Source organism: Mustela nigripes, chromosome 16 (genome assembly GCF_022355385.1).
Source record: "Mustela nigripes isolate SB6536 chromosome 16, MUSNIG.SB6536, whole genome shotgun sequence".
Classification (NCBI taxonomy): domain Eukaryota; kingdom Metazoa; phylum Chordata; class Mammalia; order Carnivora; family Mustelidae; genus Mustela; species Mustela nigripes.
In genome coordinates, this window is record NC_081572.1 from 16291526 (window position 1) to 16312404 (window position 20879).

Below are 20879 nucleotides of genomic sequence, written 5' to 3' on the forward strand. Positions count from 1 at the left end.
TGTAGATGAGAGCATCATGGTGTCTTTTTACCATTTTCAGTGCAATTTATAATTCACAAACCTTAGACTTTTTGTGTTTTACAGTCTGTTGCCAGAATCGGCCAAACTGGAACAAAGTCTGTCTTCTCACAGAGTGGAAATAGTCGAGAGGTAACCCCAATTCTTGTTGCACAAACACAAAGTTCTGGCCCGCAAACAAGGTATTTATTATGGTGTCATTATTTGATATTGTTGGCTTTTCTTGCTATAAAACATTTTATTCACTTTAGGCAGGTTTTTGCTCTCTCAAGAATTCTAGAATGACTATTGTAAATTTTAAATATGTCAAATTAGAAATTTCTAGGGGTGTCTGGCTGGCTCAGTCAGAAGAGCATGCGACTCTTGATCTTGGGGTTGTAATTTTGAGTCCCACACCTGGTATAGAGATTACTTAAATATAAAATATTGGGGGGGGGAAGGCATTTCAACTTAACTGAAAAACTAGTGTAATTTTTAGTTGAGTATTTTAATACAAATCAAGACAAAAGTAATCAAAATTTCTTTTTATTTTACTCTGATTCCCTCATGAATTTGTTTAAACTAGATGTTCTGAACACTTCTCCAAAATAATTTTCTTATTACATGACCTTCATTGGTCAAATACAGATAGGTTTCATTCTCCCCTTCCCCTATTATGCACTTCTATATACAGATCATAAAATTAATCTTCTGGCTAATCTTTAAATAATGAATCCACTGCCACACAGAAATGGTATTAAATAGGGTTTCTCTTTTCTGTTGCAGTATTCAAAAACAAACCATAGCTAATATTTTAGAAGAATGATACATGTACCAGAAGTTTTAAAATAGATACACATGTACATAAACCTTGACTATGTAAAAGGCCTCTATTTCTGAAATGCCAGGATGGCAAGTCTCAAAAGTGCCAGCTCACAGACACATGACAGGGATTGCCTGAGAAGGAGCCTGAGGCCTCCTGCAGAACAATATTATATAGGCTGAGTAAATGCTAATCCTAAAGAATACATAAACATAATTTACGGAATTATATATTTCACTTAAGCTAAACAGTTATACTAACTAATAAACATCAACTATTGATGATTTTATGTGGGGTTTGGGGGTATTTTTTATTCCATTTTTATCTCCTTTATTGCCTATCTTAGTTTCCTACAGTTGCTGTAACAAAGTTCTTGCAAACTGGATGGCTTAAAACAACAGAAGTGTATTCATTCACAGTTGTAGAAGCTAGAACCCAAAGTCAGGGTGTTGACAGGGCCATTCTCCCTCTGAAGCCTCCAAGGGAAGACCCTTCCTTGTCTCTTCCAGCTTTTGGTAGTCCCAGGCATCTTTAGTGGATGGGAGCATGACTGAGTATGTGCCTCTGTCTTCACACGGCCATCCTCCCTGTGTGTCTCTATATCCAAATTTCCTTCTTACAAGGACATCAGTCATACTGAATTAGAACTCACCCTAATGACCTCTTCTTAACTTGATTACATCGACAAAGAGTCTGAATCCAAACAAGTCACATTCACAGGTACAGGAGGTTAGGGCTTCAGCATATTTTGGGGGGAAACACAGTTCAGCCTAACACTGCCTCATTAACAGTTACTCTGTTTTGTCTTTTTAGAGGCCATTTTAGTGTTTATAGTATATATTTTAACTTACCAAAGTCTATCTTCAAGTAATGTTGTACCACATCATATATAGTATAAAACCTTATAACAGTGTGCTTTATGCTCCTCTCCCTATCTTTATGCTATTGTGGCCAGAGATTTTACTCCTACATGTGTGTAAACCCCATTTACATTGTTATAGTTTTTCTCTTAAATAGTCGGTTATCTTCTAGGGAGATTTTTTTAAATAAGAAAAATCTATTTTGTATTTACCCACGTATTTACTATTTCCGGTGCTTTTTATTTCTTTCTATAGGTTCACATTTCAATTTGGTATCCTTTTCCTTCATCTTGAAAGACTTAAAATTTCTTATAGTCCAAGTCTGCTGGTAATGAATTTTTTCAGCTATTGTATGTCTGAAAGAGATTTTTATTTTACCTTTGTTTTTGTTTTTGAAAGATATTTTCACTAGATATAGAATTCTTGTTCATGGTTTTTTCTTTTAAGATGTTGTTCTACTGTCTTCTAGCTTGTTTTGTTTCTGACAAGAAGTTTGTCATTCTTATTTTTTGTTCCTCCATATGTAATGTATTTCTTTTCTGATGGTTTTACAATTTTCTTTTTATCTCTGATCTTAAGTCATTTGATCACGATATGCTATCATGTAGTTTTCCTCTTTCTTGACCTTCAAATTGATTGAGCTTCTTGGATCTGTAATTTTGTAGTTTTTATTAAATTTAGCTAATTTTTGTCCATTATTTCTTCAAGTATTTTTTTCAAATCATGTCCCCTCTCCCCTCCTGGGACACTGAGTATGTGTTTTTAGACTGTGAAGTTGCCCCTCACAGCTCAGTACTGTGTTCATTTTTGTTTCCAGTCTTTTTCCTCTGTTTCATTTTGGGTAGTGTTTATCGTTATGTCTTCAAGTTCATTAATCTTTTCTTCTGCAGTGTCTAATATGTTATTAACCCCAGCCAGGATATAGATTGACTTTTAATCTCAGATGCTCTATTTTTCATCTCCAGAAGTTTGATTTGGTTTTCTCCTTTAACATGCTCATTCTTTCTTCTACATTTTTGAGTGTATGGAATATATCTATAATTATTTTTATAATGATTTTTAATGATTTTGTCTGCTGTCTTACTGTGTTATTTCTGGGTTTGTTTTTTATTGATTTTTTTTTTCTTTTCACTATAGGTTATATTTTCCTGCTTCTCTGTATGCCTAGTTCTGCTGTTGTTGTTTTTTTTTATGGCAGTTATTAGAAATTCTACATTGTTGAGTGCTGGACTATTTTATCTTCTTCTAAGTATTTCTGTTTTATTCTGGGAGGCAGTTACTTGTTAAGACTTTATTCCTGTTAGGTCTTGATTTTTAAGTTTTGTGGGTAGGACAAGAGTGGCCTGTAGTCTAGACTAATTTTGCCCGACTATTGAGGCAGTGTCCTTTGAGTACTCAATGACCTGATGAGTATGAGGTTTCTTCATTCTGGCTATTGAAAATCTGAGCTATTCCCAGTCCAGGGTGAGCCCCAAGAATTGTTCTGCCAGCTCCTTTCCAGTATTTTTTTCTCTAGATTCAGGTAGTTTTCCTCACTGTAATACTATAGTAAGTTCTGATACTAATTACCCAGACATAGCATAGACTCTTCAGGCTAAAATGATAGTCCCAGCAAGACTTAACAAATCTTGTTGATTTGGCAGCTACAATTTCAGGGTTTCCCTGGTCCACCTTCATTTCTGACCAACTACCTACAAATTTGAGGGTTCTTGCTATTTCCTGAGGTTTAATATGTTAGAACAATTCATAGAATCTAGGTAAGTTCTGTACTTAAAGTTTTATTATAAGGTATACCAGTCAGGACCAGACCAGGACCCAAGGCAAGACCCCACAGGATGAGGTCTGGGAGGGTCCTGAACACAGAGCTTCTGTGTCTTTTCCCTTAGGTAGGACGTGTCACCTCAACAGTGCATCAGTGTATTTGCCAACCGGGAAGCACTACTGAGTTTTGGTAGTGAAAGTTTTTACTGGAGTTATATTACATAGGCATGATAGCTTGTGTCATTGGTCATGTGATTTAACTCATTCTACAGTCACGCTCCCCTTCCTGGAGAAGGTCAGGCTGTTAACAGCCAGCTCAAAGCTTCAGCCTTCTAGTCACTGGTTGGTCTTTCTGGGAAGGCCAGCCCAGTATCCTGAAACTGTCTGGGGCCCCACCACAAGTCATTTCATTAGCATAACTCAGGTGTGGTCTCAGGGGCCCACCTTGAAGAACAAAGACACTCGTATCACTTGAGAAATTCTGAGCATTGGGGCACCTGGGTGCTCAGTCGTTAAGCATCTGCCTTCGGCTCAGGTCATGGTCCCAGGGTCCTGGGATGGAGCCCCTCTCCCATTCCCCCTGTTTATGTTCCCTCTCTTGCTCTCTCTCTTTCTGTCATATAAGTAAATAAAATCTTTAAAAAGAGAGAAATTCTGAGCATTTAGAAGCTGCTTCTCAAGAATTCAGGACAAAGACCAGGTGAGTTTTTTTATTCTAACATGCTTAAACGGTTGCACTACTCAGTTTCAACTGCAGATTCTAGGAAAACTTCCAGCAGATCTTTGAAGCTCTCCCTCTTTGTAGCTACCCTTTCTAGTACTCTGACCTTCCTATTCTAGCTGCCTTCACTTCCTGGAAGTCTCAACCTTTTCTCAACACAGGAAGACCACTGACTTCTATTCCCCTTCCCTGCAGTGTGTCCTCAGAATTCTCTTCAGGCATATGTGCTTTCTGTCCGATATCTGAATAGCATTGTTTGTTTGTTTGTTTGTTTGTTTTCAGTGTTATTGGTTGTTAAAGACGGGGTAGTAAATGTGGTCCATTTTACTCCATTTACCATTGGCAGTGGAAGTCTGTTCTTTTTTTAAAGATGATTAGAATAGCATAGTTCTCTTAGCTAAATTTCCCCCCAAAATTTTGTATGTCATTATTTTCTCTACATGTATTAACCTCTAAAAATCATTTTTATATTCTTTCCAAAGCATCTTCTTTATAACTAGCATTCATATTTTATTATGAAACCATAAAATATTATGTACAAAATTTCTTTAAATTTTTTTCAAGTTTTTTTTAATTTATTTGAGATTGAGAGAGAGTGAGAACAAGTATGAGCAGGGGGCAGAGGGAGAGGCATAAGCAGACTTCCTGCTGAGCAGGGAGTGGCCTCAGGGCTTGATCCCAGGACCCTGAGATCACCGCCTGAGCCGAAGGCAGACACTCAAATGACTGAACCACCCAGGTGCCCCTGCAAAACTTTTTTTTTTTAACTGTTTTATATAATTGGCACATAATCACATAGGTAATAAGTGATAGAACTGATTTCAAACCTCAACAGTCTGATTCTAGAGCACATTCCTTTCATTCTCAAGTTGCTAGTTAAACAGATGTAAGTTATAAAGAAATTAGTACATTTCATGTGCTACAACCAATGTTTCAAACTCACTCAATATCCTGATTCATTTTCCTGATGCCTGTCAGACTTCGGACATTTTTTTCTTTTATTGGCCTTTGGAGCTACACAGAACCATAATGAAAATTATGATATAGGAAGACGTCATCTTCTTCATCCTCCTAGCTTCCAAATTATCTTACTATTATTTTCGCTTCTACCCCCACAAGATTGATGTTATACTTACGCAACTTTTTGTGGCTTTTAAGAAGTCTCAACATTTTTCTTAGGCTTGTCCTCCCTATAAACTGCTCCGTAGATGAAATTATTCCCTCCCACTTCCCAGACAAACTGTTTTCTATAATGAGGTAACATTATTGACAACATATAATTCACATTTATAACATAAATTACATCGTTCAAATAAAGGATATTGTACTTAAAAATGAATCAGCTTCTGGAAAAGGCAAAATTATGAAAACAATAAGAAAGGTCAGTAGTTGCCAGGGGTTGGAGGGGGAGGGATAAGTAGGCAAAGCACAGAGGATTAGGGCCATAAAAATATTCTTTGTGACACCACAATGGATACATGTCATTATATATATTCACACATACCTATAGAATGAATAAAACCCAACGGTAAACTCTGTCGTAAACTGTAGACTTTATAATACATCAGTGTAGGCTCATCACCTGTAACATGTCCCATTCTGGTAGGGCATGTTGATAAGGGGGGATGCTGCAGGGGAGGGGGGTTATATGGCACATCTCTCTGTACCTTACTCTCAATTTTGCTGTGACCCTAATCTTCTCTAAAAAAAGAAATCCTAGGGGAACACCTGGGTGGCTCAGTTGGATAAGCGTCTGCCTTCAACTCAGGTCATGATCTCAGGGTCCTCGGGTTGAGTTCTGCATCAGACTCCTTACTTGGTGGGGAGCCTACCTCTCCCTCAGCCTGCCACTCCCCCTGCTTGTGCTCTCTCTCTCTCTGTCTTGCTCTTTCTCTCTCTCTGACAAATAAATAAATAAAATCTTTTTTAAAACAATTTAAAACAGAGGCACCTGGGTGGCTCAGTGGGTTGAGGCCTCTACCTTCGGCTCGGGTCATGATCTCGGTCCTGGGATCGGGCCCCGCGTTGGGCTCTCTGCTTAGTGGGGAGCCTGCTTCCTCCTCTCTCTCTCTCTGCCTGCTGCTCTGCCTACTTGTGATCTCTTGTCTGTCAAATAAATAAATAAAATCTTTAGAAAAAATTTAATAAAAATTTAAAATAATAAGAGTAAAATCCTAATTTAAAAAAATATATATCAATCCCCCTGGGTGGTGCAGTTAAGCATCTGACTCTTGGTTTCAGTTCAGGTCATGATCTCAGGGTTATGAGATCACGCTCTGTATAGGGCTCTGCACTCAATAAAGAGTTTGCTTAAGACGATCTCCTTCCGCCCCTCCCTCTGCCCTCTGTCTCTAAAATAAATCTTTTTTAAAAATATAAAAATTATAAATGAGTCTTTAAAAATGAATTGTAAAATAAAATTGATTCATCAGTCTAAGTGACCTCACTTGCTATAATCCCTATACTGAGATTCTGTCTTTTGAAAAGGTAAGAGCAGCCTGGGCTTTCTGTACTCACTGATCAGTGTCTTTTATTCTCAGAAGCCTTAGACTCAAATTTAGATAACTAGTGGGATTTCACATAAACTATAAACCATTTAGTCCATAGACTTATCCTCTTTCAGGTAACTTGTGATTTTTAAGTTGGCTTACTTTCTAAAAATGGAATCCTTGTGTCTTAGGGTTTGCCTTTTAAAGTTAAAAACAAAAAAGTACGTAGGCAATCATTAGATTCCTTTGGCTTTAAACAGAATAAACCTTGATGTGGTTGTTTGAATTGATAAAGAAATAATAATTGTTCTAATGGTATTTATTTGCTGGCAAATATCCCACTTTTAAGCTATCCATGTCCAGCTGTCTTTTTTTTCTCTAACTTGCTATGGTTGCAAATGAGGGCTAGAGAGAATTAGTTTATAGATGTGTTTATCACTCTTTGATCCACAGTGTTTATGTGGATTGTTTTAAGTTCAAGTTAGCAATTTCAGATGGAGTGAAGCTCTGAGCTGTAATCTTTATTATTTTATGATAACACAGATAGCTTCTAAATTCTGAGTTTTCATAGAGAGATGACAGAGGACCAACCAAACTCATCAACTTTAGAGTACAAACATGATGAATGTGGGGTTTTTTTAATGTATCTCAATTGAAACAAAAGGTAATGGTCATAAGCTGGATTTTGTTTCTTTGGTTTTTTGGTTTGTTTTTTGTTTTTGACATCTGCTTTTGTCATTTTTTTAGTACAACACCTCAGGTATTGAGCCCCACTATCACATCTCCCCCAAACGCACTGCCTCGAAGAAGTTCACGACTTTTTACTAGTGACAGCTCTACAACCAAGGTAATTTAAAGATTTCCATATGTCACATTTACTTAATGCTTCCCTCTCCATCTCTAATAAGTAAATTCAGAGACTATTTTAATTTTTCTAATTTTTTTATTTTATAAAGCTTTCTATAACATTTATAAATTTACTTGGTTCTTTAATAAATATTATAAAACATTGTTCAAAAGACAAAATTATTGTGATGTGAAACAGATCAGTGGCTATTAGGAGTTAGAACTTGGAGGGGAAGCTACCACTACTAGAGCATAGCACAAAGGAATTTTTTTATGTAGTGGTCAGACAGTCCTATATCCTTATTGTGGCACGAATCATGCATGTGATAAAATTTCATAGAACTATCATATCAAAAAAAAAAGTATTTGTAAAAACTGATGAAATCCAAATAAGATACATCATTTAGTTGATAGTATTGAACCAATTCCAGTCTCCTGGATTTGATGGTGGCCTGTGGTTATGTCAGATATTCTCCCTAGGAAAATTAGGGGAAGGATATATGGAAATTTCCAGTGTGTTCTTTGCCCACTTCTTTGTGCAATTGAAGGACCTCATTATGCCTTTGGTAAATTTTTTTGGCTCCTTGACAAATGTTATGGTTAATCTTTAACTTTGATATGAACAAATCAACAATTTTATAACTTACTAGTTATAATGCTCTCAGACAATCAGGTAATATTGCATCCATTTACTTTCTCATTTTTAAATAATAAAGTTATATACTTTCAGAAAAGAGCAGCAAATCATACTGATACAGCTTACGCACTAATTCATTAATACAACTTATTTTCAGGATTGTTGCATTTAAAATTAAATGACTTTGAAAATTTTTGTTATACATTTTTTTCTGAGAAAAATTTAGACCAGTCAATTTAATTTTTTTTTTTTTTAATATTTATTTTGTGACTAACACTTGAGAAAGGATTGGGAGGTCTTAAAATATATGAGTTTAACAAGTATGGAATTTTCCTCCTTTTTACAGGAGAATAGCAAAAAGTTAAAAATGAAGTTTCCACCTAAAATCCCAAACAGAAAAACTAAAAGTAAAACTAATAAAGGAGGAATAACTCAACCTAACATAAATGATAGCCTGGAAATTACAAAATTGGACTCTTCCATCATTTCAGAAGGGAAAATCTCCACAATCACACCTCAGATCCAGGCATTTAATCTACAGAAAGCAGCAGCAGGTCTGTTTTAAATGCTTAATATCTTCTTTGTGTTTTATTTTATTCACTTATTTAAGTAAGTTTTTTTAGTGTTCATTAAAGTACCTTCCATTTTTTTCTAGATAAATGTTGGAATTTTTAATTATTTTGTAATTAGCCTTTCTAGAAAACCAAACTGTTTTATTGTGTTTTTCTCCTTTGTTTACTATATTGTTTTCTCCTAGAAGGTTTGATGAGCCTTCTTCGTGAAATGGGGAAAGGCTATTTAGCTTTGTGTTCATACAACTGCAAAGAAGCTATAAATATCTTGAGCCACCTACCTTCTCACCACTACAATACTGGTTGGGTACTGTGCCAAATTGGAAGGGCCTATTTTGAACTTTCAGAGTACATGCAAGTAAGTATAGAAAACTGTTATACATGTTTTTTAGAGATAATTTAAATTTAATTAAAATGCCTGTGATTGAGACAGCTAGATCTTAAAGGCCAATATTTAGGGGCACCTGAGAAGCTTCATCAGTTAAACATCCAACTCTTGATCTCAGCTCAGGTCTTGATCTCAGGGTCATGAGTTCAAGTCCCACGTTGGGCTCCACACTGGATTTGCAGCTGCTTGAAATTAAAAAAAACAAAAACAAAAACAAAAAGGTCAATATTTATTATGTAACCCTTTATATTTATTTTCTGAGCATTTTAATTTATAAATAGATAATTTTTTCTTGTGTTAAGGGTTGAATAATTTAAATTTGAGAAGATTGCTTGAGATAGATTTGTAGAGAATCCAATACCTATATTGTTTTTTGGTTTTTGGTTTTTTTAAAGATTTTATTTATTTTAGAACAAGAAAGCTCAAGTGTGGTGGTTGGGGGGTGGGGACAGAAGGAGAGGGAGAGAGAGAATCTAAAGCAGACTCAGTGCTGAGCTTGGAGCTCTACACAGGGCTCAATCTCAAGATGCTGAGATCATGGGGCACCTGGGTGGCTCAGTCATTAAGTGTCTGCCTTCAGTTCTGGGTCACGATTCTGGGGTCCTAGGATCGAGCCTCACATCAGGCTCCCTGCTTGGCAGAAAGCCTGCTTCTCCCTCTCTTCTGCCCCTGCTTATGTTCCCTCTTTCACTGTCTTTCTGTCAAATAAATGAATAAAATCTTAAAAAAAAAAAAAAAAAAGGCCCTGAGATCATGACCTGAGCCGAAATCAAGAGTTGGATGCTTAACCGACTAAGCCATCCAGGCACCAACATCCATATATTCCTATGTGAAATATTTGTACCCTACTCAGTTGGATCTGAAAATATATATTACCATGTAATAGGTGTTTATAATAATTTTTCTACTATATGCGAGTTTCCACTGGGATAAGTTTTTGGCATTTAGTATGTTTTATAAACTTCAAAAATGCTATGAAGAAAACTGTATATAATGGAGGACATAATGTCCTTCTCAAACCTTTTATCCTTTTAATTTTATTTACATTTGTTGCTTAAGTTATCTGTTTATACCAGAAAAGGAGACGATTATTAACACAAAGCCAAAGAAAATTCTAATTTCCAATTTAAATTTCCTACCCAGTTTACCTTCTGAGCATTTTTTCTCCCCAGCCATAAACTTTAAAAAATTATTTAAAAGTTCAAGAAATCTATATATCATAAAATTTCTCTAAATTATGAGGTTTATAACAAAGTTATGTTTTTTTCCCTGTTTACTTTCAGCTCCTCATTTATTCAGTGCATGTTATGTCTTAGATTCTCTTCTAGACTCTGTAACAGAGCTAGACAGATAATTGCTTGCCTTTATAGAGGTTGCATTCTAGTAAGAGAGATAGATTGTAAGCCAATACATGTATAAGGACAGATTGCAATAGGTCATAGGAAGAAAAAAATGAAGCATGGTAAGGGGATTACAGGACAATGATATATGGTGCTATTTACTAAAGTGTGCTCAGAGAAAAGAGGTGACTCCTTCATGAGCCATGCAAAGATCTGGGGGTGAAGTGTTCCTCTAGGTAGAGAATAAATAAAGAAGATACCAATTCATGTATTGTTGTATGGTAAAGAAGTGTTGGGGTTGCTCAGTCGTTAAGCGGCTGCCTTTGGCTCAGATTGTGATCCCGGGGTCCTGGAATCAAGCCCCGCATCGGGCTCCCTGCTTGGTGAGAAGCTTGCTTTCCCTCTCCCACTCTCCCTGCTTGTGTTCCCTCTCTTTCTGTGTCTCTCTCTGTCAAATAAATAAATAGATCTTTAAAAAAAAAAAGTGCTGCTGTAGACAGATCAGCCTTATTCATTGCTAGAAGTTCCATATTTGGATAATGAGCCTTTACTGATACATAGGCAAAAGCTGTGTTTGGCAAGCGCCTTTGAAAATTATTTCTAATTTATTATTTCACTAGTACTTTAAAATACATAATTTTTATTATTTACCTCTAATTATAGAGCAGCATCCCAGATATTTAACTAAACAGAAGCCTTTGTTTCAGCTTAATTTCATGAGTTTTTTTTCTTTTTGTCTATCCACAATCACTTTTCAGAGGAAACAATAGATCCTGAATAATTTGAAACCAAAAGATTTCCAAAAACTACATTTGCCTTCTAGTTCAGTCTGTCTTCTTACAACCAGTGCCTGTTAGAAAAACTTACCTGTAACTTTTAAGGGATTGCAGGGAAGTTACAAATCATTAAGCTAATCCTAGATAGTATATGGCCATTTCTTGGGAGTTCCTGGTTTTATAAATGCTGTTTCTGTATTTTCTGCCATCTTCATTTTATTAAGAACAATCCCAATATTTTTTTTTCCTAAACTAAACTTGACTTTTAGAATTCTGAACTTTTGAATGATAAACTAGGGAACTACTAATTGGTTTCATATAACCCAAAGCCTCAAACTTCAAGGTGAGAGAAACCGTTCTGGGAGCTGTGAGTGTGGGGAGGAAAAAAGTAGCTGAGGAGGGACCCTAAAGCCAGTTTAGTGCTGCAGAGGAAAAGGGAATCACTAGCCTGGAGCTACAGTCAGTCCCCCTGCAGGTATGACATTGGTGGGTCTGCTCAGTGCTCAACATGCCACAGCATTGGTGGCCAACTGAACCTGACTTCCCCTAAAGTTTTTAAACTCAACCTCTTAATAAAAGTCAGAGCACAAGTAGTTTTATGTTACAGAAATCATTCTTCTCTCACTTTTCCTGCGATTGTTATTCTATAAAGCCATTATTAAAACTTGAAAATGTGTTTTTTGAGAATAAAATAATTGACTTGTCCTTTATGAGTTATAACTTTGTATAGATTTCTCCTCTGTCATTTTGGTGGAAACGTAGGTTTTCTTTTCACAGTTAATGTATTTATCATGAGTTGTGTATACCTAGGTTAAGTGTGAGTATGATTACATCAATATTTGACCTATTGTGGAACATTATTCATTGCGACCCTGTGTTGTTACTAATTCACATAAACACTATAAAGCAAAGCAGCATTTAGTTCCTATGAGAATAGTGCCCAGTGTTCTCCCTGTATATATGTAAATTGTGTCAACTTATTTTCCCATTAACTAGTTTTTTTATTTTAGGCTGAAAGAATATTCTCAGAGGTTAGAAGGATTGAGAATTACAGAGTTGAAGGCATGGAGATCTACTCTACAACACTTTGGCATCTTCAAAAGGATGTTGCTCTTTCAGTTCTTTCAAAAGACTTAACCGACATGGATAAAAATTCACCAGAGGTATGATAACTGAAATTACTTCCCTTACGCAGTTGTCTTCCAATCACCCCGGCCTAGTGGGAATGAAGCAAATAATTCAAACACCATTTAGCATCATCCACACTTACTTTTGCACCCTTCTGTACAGGCAGAGAGGGACTCAGAGAAGAGAAACTCCTAGAACATGTGCAGATTCATAAGCATATATTAAAATAAATTCAAGATTAATCAAGATTTGGCTATATTAAAACTGCTGTTGAGGCATCTGGGTGGTGTGGTCGGTTCAGCATCCAACTCTTGGTTTCAGATCAGGTTTGATCCCAAGGTCATGAGATCGAGCCCTGCGTCAGGCTCTGCACTCAGTGCAGAATCTGCCTGAGTTTCTCTCCCTCTCCTTCTGCCTCTACCCATGGCATGTGCATGCATGCATGCACTGTCTCTCTCTCACTGAAATAAAGAAATCTTCAAAAAAAAAAAAAATTGCTGTTGTCAGCAGCATTAGTGTTCATTAACCAGAAATAAATGTAAATTGGAAAAAATGCTAATTTTGAATTAAAATAGTGTTTTTTTATTGTCATTGTAAGACATAGGCACAATTTATTTACATGCTCCAGTCCTATAAGAATTGTATTTCATTGCATCTCAAGAATAGTTAGGGTACTTTTATAATATACCTAATCTTAGAATTAAATTAAAAATAGTTAATTCTCACTATCCTTAGTAGTTATGATCAGTAGTTTCTGTAAACACTGAATTAACAAAGACTGGATCATTGCTCCTGGGGGAAATAGACACACACACACACACACACCTCTCACAGATTATAATCTTAAATCCTAAAAAGCAACACATTCTGGTAGATTTTATTATCTTTATTTTATATAAAAGAGAACACAAGGTTCAGAAGTGTTAAGGTGATTTGCCTGAGGCCACCCTATGACAGGTGCCAGGTTTAGGGTTCAGTCTCTGTCCTGCTGGCCTCAGAGCCAGAGCTTCTTGCCCTGCCCTGCCCTGCCCTGCCCTGCCCCCTACACTCTATACTCTGGTCAGCTCTATATGAGAGATGAAAGAGGTATAGAATCGCCTTTCTTGACCTCAACTGAGAGTGTGCCTGGTGGACAACTCATATGTTGGGTGACCACTAAGGCGCTCCCAAGTGTAGAGTCCAGTTTTACAAACCCTATAAATTTTTATGAGTAGACAAATTCACCAATATGAAATCATGAACAATGAGGATCAACTGTATCCATTAAAACTTTAGGGGGTGCCTGAGTGGCGTAGTCAGTTGAACAGCTAACTCTTGGTTTCAGCTCAGGTCCTGATCTCAGGGCTCCCCCTCCAGGCTCCAGGCTCAGTGCTAAGTCTGCTCCAGATTCCCTCTCCCTCTTCCTCTGCCCCTTCCTCATGTGCTCACGCTCCCTTTCTCTCTCAAATGAATTTTTTTTAAAAAGATAACTTCAGTTTTTGTTTTTCTGTTCTCATTGAGGTCTCAGTCTTGATTTTAGTCGTAAATTTGGTTTTGTTAGAAAAATTGAAACAAAATTTTAATTATATATTTGGTTTTTGTTTCCATCTTTTTTTAAGGCCTGGTGTGCTGCCGGAAACTGTTTCAGTTTGCAACGGGAACATGATATTGCAATTAAATTCTTCCAGAGAGCTATCCAGGTTGATCCAAATTATGCTTATGCCTATACTCTATTAGGGCATGAGTTTGTATTAACTGAAGAATTAGACAAAGCATTAGCTTGTTTTCGAAATGCTATCAGAGTCAATCCGCGACATTATAACGCGTGGTAAGTGCTAATGAAGTGCAAAGACTATGTCTTACTGATGGGACTGGTACTCAGGAAGTTTTCTTGTTAGACATCTCTTTATTGTCATGAGTCTGGTTACCAGTACTTCAGAATAGTATGTACTGGTTGATAAGTTGCAACCCCAGTTGTTTTTTTTATGTATGTATGTATGTTTTATTTATGTATGTATATATGTGAAATGTATACCTTTAACAAACTCTTAACTAATGATCAAATACTAGATCCTTTTCTCCTACCAAACTTTTGAAATAATTGATTTTGTTATTTGATTCATTTCTTTTTCTTAGAACACTGAAACAGTGATTCAGATAGAACATGGTTTGGAAAGTGGTGGGAACTAGTATAATCAACTATGGGCTGGTAGAAGATAAACATTGAGAACTGTCCACTAGTTGCTGCTCTTTACAGTGTTCTGGCTTATTAAATACTGGTCTAGTTCATTAGCTTTATTTAGAGCTCAGTGCTTCAGTTTATTAAGTAATGTCTCTATTGAGGAAGTTACCTGGCTCTTACATAGTTCACAAACGAAGAAGGCATTAAAAAGTTTATTCTTACTTCTGCCTCAACATTGTATCCACTGCTGACATTTTATTGTATTTTTCTTGACTGAATAGTTTTACCTATCAAGAAGTGTAATTCTGACATCATAACTCTGCCACAGTTTTTATGTTGGATATGGTGGGTTGTTTTTTTTTTTTAATCTTTTGAGGTAATCATTATAGCAGTTGAATTTTTATTCTGTCACTAAATCTGAATCACTATATTATTAAAACATATTTTTTGACCTGTGTATATACATTTTTTAATGAATTATATCTCATTTCTAAGTAGTTACATTATCTAAAAGATGGCCTGACAAGAAGTGCTAGCTAGCTTCTGCTGATATAGTGAACAGTCAAGCTTACTGATACTGCTGCCTTCTCTTCACATAAAGTACTCCGTAATATTTTAAGAACTCAGTTCTCAATAGGGACTTGTGTTTTTTAAATGTTTGGGTATGTCCTATAGTATAATAGTTGCATTCTTAAAAAAACCTTGCCATATCAAAAATTGTTGTAAAAATAATTACTTCAATTAGGAAAAACAAAAAGATTCAGATTGGCAGGCTTTTACAGGAAGAATTTAAATGTTGAGATATTTAGGTAACTTTAAGTACCTAATTAAACACTAAGTTAATTTATTTTATTATTCCAGCTCCGGGGTAAATAGTCTTTCTTTTGTTGTTCCACCATCGCCATTATTAGCACAGAACTTTTTATACCTTTTCTTCACCCCAAATATAAGAAGATATATTGTGCTTTCTTCTTACTCATTCATTTGGTGTTTATTCCCCCTTGTCATTACCTAGTTATAGCCAAGAGAGGTCTCCTTAATATAAATCAGTCACATTATGTTCATTTGATGTTTTGAAAATTCAGAAGAAATACCTGTATATTCAGTTAGTATGTTATTACATAGCCTTTAAAATTTATAATTTTTAAGTCCATAGGGAGTATGTTTTGATATAGTGAAGACAAGGGAAGCAGAACATGACACCATGCATATGTAATTATAATGATATCTATGCATTTACACCAGTAATATGGAAATAGCATTGTTAAGAGTTTAGGGTTTAGAATCCTTATTAGTTGTATAACTTTGGGCATGTTATTTAACTTCTCTAAACTCATTTCCCTTGTTTGGAATGTAAGAGATAACAATATGTATCTCCTTGTTTCCTTCTAGGATTAAATGAGATAATTCACATAAAGAGTTTAGCAAAGTTATTGGCACACACATAATTAGCCACTCAGTGAAAATGAGCTGTTAAGTCTAGATTGTAATGATAGATTTAAGGATGTAGTTTCTTTTTTCCCCATTGTCAAAGTTCTATTTGATTGATTTGATTTATTTTTTTCACTTATAAAAGTGATTTGTCTAAAATGCTTTGATGAAAAAAGTTTCTAAAAAATAAAATGCTTTGATGATATTTTTTATCATGATTGATAGTTTTTTGCCTTCTCTGAGGCCACTAGTATTTCTCTTTAGTTTATTAAAATGCCAGATTCCATAACATACCCTTTTATTAGTTGAACTAAATTACCAGCCAAAAGTTCATATCCCTAAAATTATACTTTATTTTATACTTTCAGGTATGGTTTAGGAATGATTTATTACAAGCAAGAAAAATTCAGCCTTGCAGAAATGCATTTCCAGAAAGCACTTGATATCAACCCTCAAAGTTCAGTTTTACTTTGCCACATTGGAGTAGTAAGTAGTTTTCTAAATATTTTTCAGTGAATCTCCCTTTCAAAATGTGTTTGTTACTGACTTAATTGCTGTGGTGAAAATTAGGGCTTTTTGTCTGTTAATTTGTTTATATTCTAAGAAAAATACCATGGATTATTTTATAGCCAAAAATATCACGTTTTTCCTTGGCATAAAGAGAAATCACTGGAGTACCCTCATTCCTTGGGCAAGTCCATTTCTCTGAGCTTTCATTTTATAAATGACAAGTAATACCATCTTATCTAATAGGCCTGTTGTAAGACTCAGATGAGATACTTCATATTTCGAAAGCACTTTTTTTCATGTTAATATTTAGCTCCTAAATTGAGTAATTGTTATTTCAAGACAAATGCTTCCCAATGTTTTAGCTGCTGAGTGATATAGGTATGTCAAAAATTAATTAAAATTCTTTTTATTTTATTTTTTATTTAAATTTAATTAATTAACATATAGTGTATTATTAGCTTCAGAGGTAGAGTTTAGTGATTCATCAGTCTCATGATACCTAGTGCTCATTGTATCATATTCCCTCCTTAATGTACATCACCCAGTTACACCATCCCCTGAAACCCCTCCCCTCCAACTACACTCAGTTTGTTCCCTATGGTTAAGAGTCTCTTTGGTTTGTCTCCCTCTGTGATTTCATCTTATTTTATTTTTTCCCTCCCTTCCCCTATGATACTCTGCTTTGTTTCTTAAATTCCACATATCATTGAGATCATATCTTTCTCTGATTAGTTTATTTCACTTAGCATAATACTCAAGTTCCATCCATGTCACTGCAAATGGCAAGACTTTTTTTGGTGGCTGAGTATAGTATATTCCATTGATCTGTCTATGGACATCTGGGCTCTTTCCATAGTTCAGCTTGTGGACATTGCTGGTATAAACACTGGGGTGCAGGTGCCCCTTAAGGCCACTGCATTTTTATCCTTAGGATACTACTGCAGTTGCTGGGTCATAGGGTAACTCTATTTTCAACTTTTTGAGGCACCTCCATACTGCCTTCCAGAGTGGCGGCACCAACTTGCATTCCCATCAGCAGTGTAAGGGGTTTCCCCTTTCTCCACATCCTTGCCAACAACATCTGTTGTTTCCTGACTTGATTAATTTTAGCCATTCTAACCAGTGTGAGGTGGTATCTCATTGTGGTTTTGATTTGTATTTCCCCAATGCCAAGTGATGTTGAGCATTTTTTCATGTGTCTGTTGGCCATTTGAATGTCTTCTTTGCCAAAATGTCTATTCATGTCTTCTGCCCATTTCTTAATTGGATTATTTGTTCTTTGGGTATTGAGTTTGATAAGTTCTTTATATATTTTGGATACTAGCCCTTTATCTGATATGTCATTTGCACATATCTTCTCCCATTCTGTCTGTTGTCTTTTGGTTTTGTTGACTGTTTCCTTTGCTGTGCCAAAGCTTTTTATCTTGATGAACTCCCAGTAGTTGATTTTTGCCTTTGTTTCCCTTGACTTTTGAGATGTGTCTACCAAGAAGTTACTGGGGCCAAGGTCTAAGAGGTTGCCGCCTATGTTCTCCTCTAGGATTTTGATGGATTCCTGTCCTCACATGTAGGTCTTTCATCCATTTTGAGCCTATTTTTATATGATATAAGGAAATGGTCCAGTTTCATTGTTCTCCATGTAGCTGTCTAGTTTTCCCAACACCATTTGTTGAAGAGAATATCTTATTTCCATTGGATATTATTTCTTGCTTTGTCAAAGATCAGTTAACCATAGAGTTGGGGGTCCATTTCTGGGTTCTCTATTCTGTTCCATTGATCTATGTGTCTGTTTTTGTGCCAGTACCATACCGTCTTGATGTTTACACCTTTGTAGCAGAGCTTGATGTCCAGAATTGCGATGCTACCAGCTTTGGTTTTCTTTTCAATATTCCTTTAGCTATTTGAGGTCTTTTTCGGTTCCATACAAATTTTAGCATTCTTTGTTCTAGCTCCGTGAAAAAAGTTGGTGGCATTTTGATAGGGATTGCACTAAATGTAAAGATTGCTCTAACCATATTTGTTCTCTTAATCCATAAGCATGGAACATTTTTCCATTTCTTTGTGTCTTCCTCAATTTCTTTCATGAGTGTTCTGTAGTTTTCTGAGCACAGATCCTATGCCTCCTTGGTTAGGTTTATTCCTATGTATCTTATGGTTCGGGGTGCAGTTTTAAATGGGATTGACTCCTTAATTTCTCTTTCTTCTGCCTCATTGTTAGTATATAGAAATGCAGCTGATTTCTCTGCATTGGTTTTATATCCTGCCACTGTGCTGAATCCCCGAATGAGTTCTAACAATTTGGGGGTGGATGGAGTCTTTTGTGTTTTCCACATGTCATCTTCGAAGAGTGAGAGTTTGACTTCTTTGCTGATTTGGATGCCTTTTATTTCTTTTTGATTTCTTATTATTTCTGTTTACTTTGATACCTTTGATTTCTTTTATTTCTTCTGATTTCTGAGAGTAGGACTTTTAGTACTATGTTGAACAACAGTGGTGAGAGTGGACATCCCTGTCATGTTCTTGACCTTAGGGGGAAAGCTCTCAATTTTTCCCCATTGATGGGCTTTTCATAGATGGCTTTTATGATATTTTGAGGTATGTTTTCTCTATCCCTACACTGTGAAGAGTTTTAATCAAGAAAGGATGCTGTACTTTGTCAGCTGGCCTTTCTGATTCTATTGGGAGGATTATATGGTTCTTGTCCTTTCTTTTATTTATGTAGTATAATCATATTGATTGATTTGTGGATGTTGAACCACCCTTGCAGCCCAGGAATAAATCCCACGTGGTCATGGTAAATAATCCTTTTAATGTACTGTTGGAAACCTTTCACTAGTATCTAGGTGAGAATTTTTTCATCCATGTTCATCAGAGATATTGGTCTGTAATTCTTTAGTGGAGTCTTTGACTTGGGGATAGAGGTAATGCTGGTCTTACAGGAAGAGTTTGGAAGTTTTCCTTCCATTCTTTTTTTTTTTCTTTTTTTTTTTTTTTAATTGAAGTATAGTTGACACACAGTGTGACACTATTACATTAGTTTCAGGTGTACAACTCAGTGATTCAGTAGCTCCGTACATTATTCGGTCCATTTCTTTTTTTCAAACAGCTGCAGAAGAATAAGCATTAAATCTTTAAATGTTTGGTAGAATTCCCCTGGGAAGCTGTCAGGCCCTGGACTCTTGTTTGTTGGGAGATTTTTCATTATTACTTCAATTTCCTTGCTCGTTACGGGTCTGTTCAGGTTTTCTATTTTTGCCTGTTTCAGCTTTGACAGTTTATACATCTCTAGGAATACATCTACTTCTTCCAGGTTGCCTAATTTGTTGGCATATAGTTGCTCATATTATATTCTTATAATTGTCTGTATTTTTTTTTGGTGTTCGTTATGATCTCTCCTCTTTCATTCATGATTTTATTTATTTGGGTCCTTTCTCTTTTTTGATAAGTCTGGCCAGGGGGTTATCAATTTCATTAATTCTTTTGAAGAACCATTTTCTAGTTTATTGATCTGTTCTACTGTTCTTTGTTTTCTATTTCATTGATTTCTGCTCTAATCTTTATTATTTCTGTTCTCCTACTGGGTTTTGACTTTATTTGCTGTTCTTTCTCCACCTCTTTTAGGTGTAAGGTTAGGTTGCGTATGTGAGAACTTTCTTGTTTTTTGAGAAAGCCTTGTATTGCTATATACTTACCTCTTAGGACTGCCTTGACTGCATTGCAAAAGTTTTGGACAGTTGTGTTTTCATTTCCATTTGTTTCCATGAATATTTTTAATTCTTCTTTAATTTCCTGGTTGACACATTCATTCCTTAGTAGAATGCTCTCTAACCTCCAAATATTTGAGTTCCTTCCAAATTTCCACTTGTGGTTGAGTTCAACTTTCAGAGCATTGTGATCTGAAAATATGAAGGGAATGATCCCAGTCTTTTAGTTCTGGTTGAGACCTGATTTGTGACCCAGTATGTGATCTGTTCTGGAGAATGTTCCATGTGTATTCAAGAAGACTGTATTCTTTTAGTTTAGGATGGAATGTTCTGAATATATCCGTGAAGTCCATCTGGTCCAGTGTGTCATTCAAAGGTCTTGTTTCCTTACTGATCTTCTGCTTAGATAATCTGTCTGTTGCAGTGAGTAGGGTGTTAAAGTCTTCTACTATTATTGTATTGTTATCAGTGTGTTTCTTTAATTTTTTCATTTATTGGTTTATGTAATTGGTTCCTCCCATGTTAGGGGCATAAATATTTACAATTGTTAGATCTTCTTTTGGATTGACCCTTTAATTATGATATAGTGTCCTTCCTCATCTCTTACTAGAGTCTTTGGTTTAAAATCTAATTTGTCTGATATGAGGATTACTACCCCAGCTTTCTTTTGATGTCCATTAGCATGATAAATGATTTTCTGCCCCCTCACTTTCAATCTAGAAGTATCTGTAGGTC

At 35.8% G+C, this 20879-nt stretch overlaps 1 protein-coding gene across 5 annotated transcripts in view; it reads left to right on the plus strand.

The window, feature by feature from the left end:
* CDC27 (cell division cycle 27) overlaps positions 1–20879 on the plus strand; it is a 71164-nt gene that overhangs the window by 34920 nt on the left and 15365 nt on the right. For 2 of the 5 annotated variants that reach the window (XM_059380783.1, XM_059380788.1), the window contains exons 9-15: positions 67–200; positions 7399–7498; positions 8481–8688; positions 8892–9064; positions 12221–12373; positions 13937–14145; positions 16299–16416. In XM_059380783.1, the coding sequence (XP_059236766.1) occupies positions 67–200; positions 7399–7498; positions 8481–8688; positions 8892–9064; positions 12221–12373; positions 13937–14145; positions 16299–16416 (1095 nt within the window). The remainder of the gene's footprint in view (positions 1–66; positions 201–7398; positions 7499–8480; positions 8689–8891; positions 9065–12220; positions 12374–13936; positions 14146–16298; positions 16417–20879) is intronic. The other 3 variants (XM_059380784.1, XM_059380786.1, XM_059380787.1) reach the window with 3 other exon arrangements.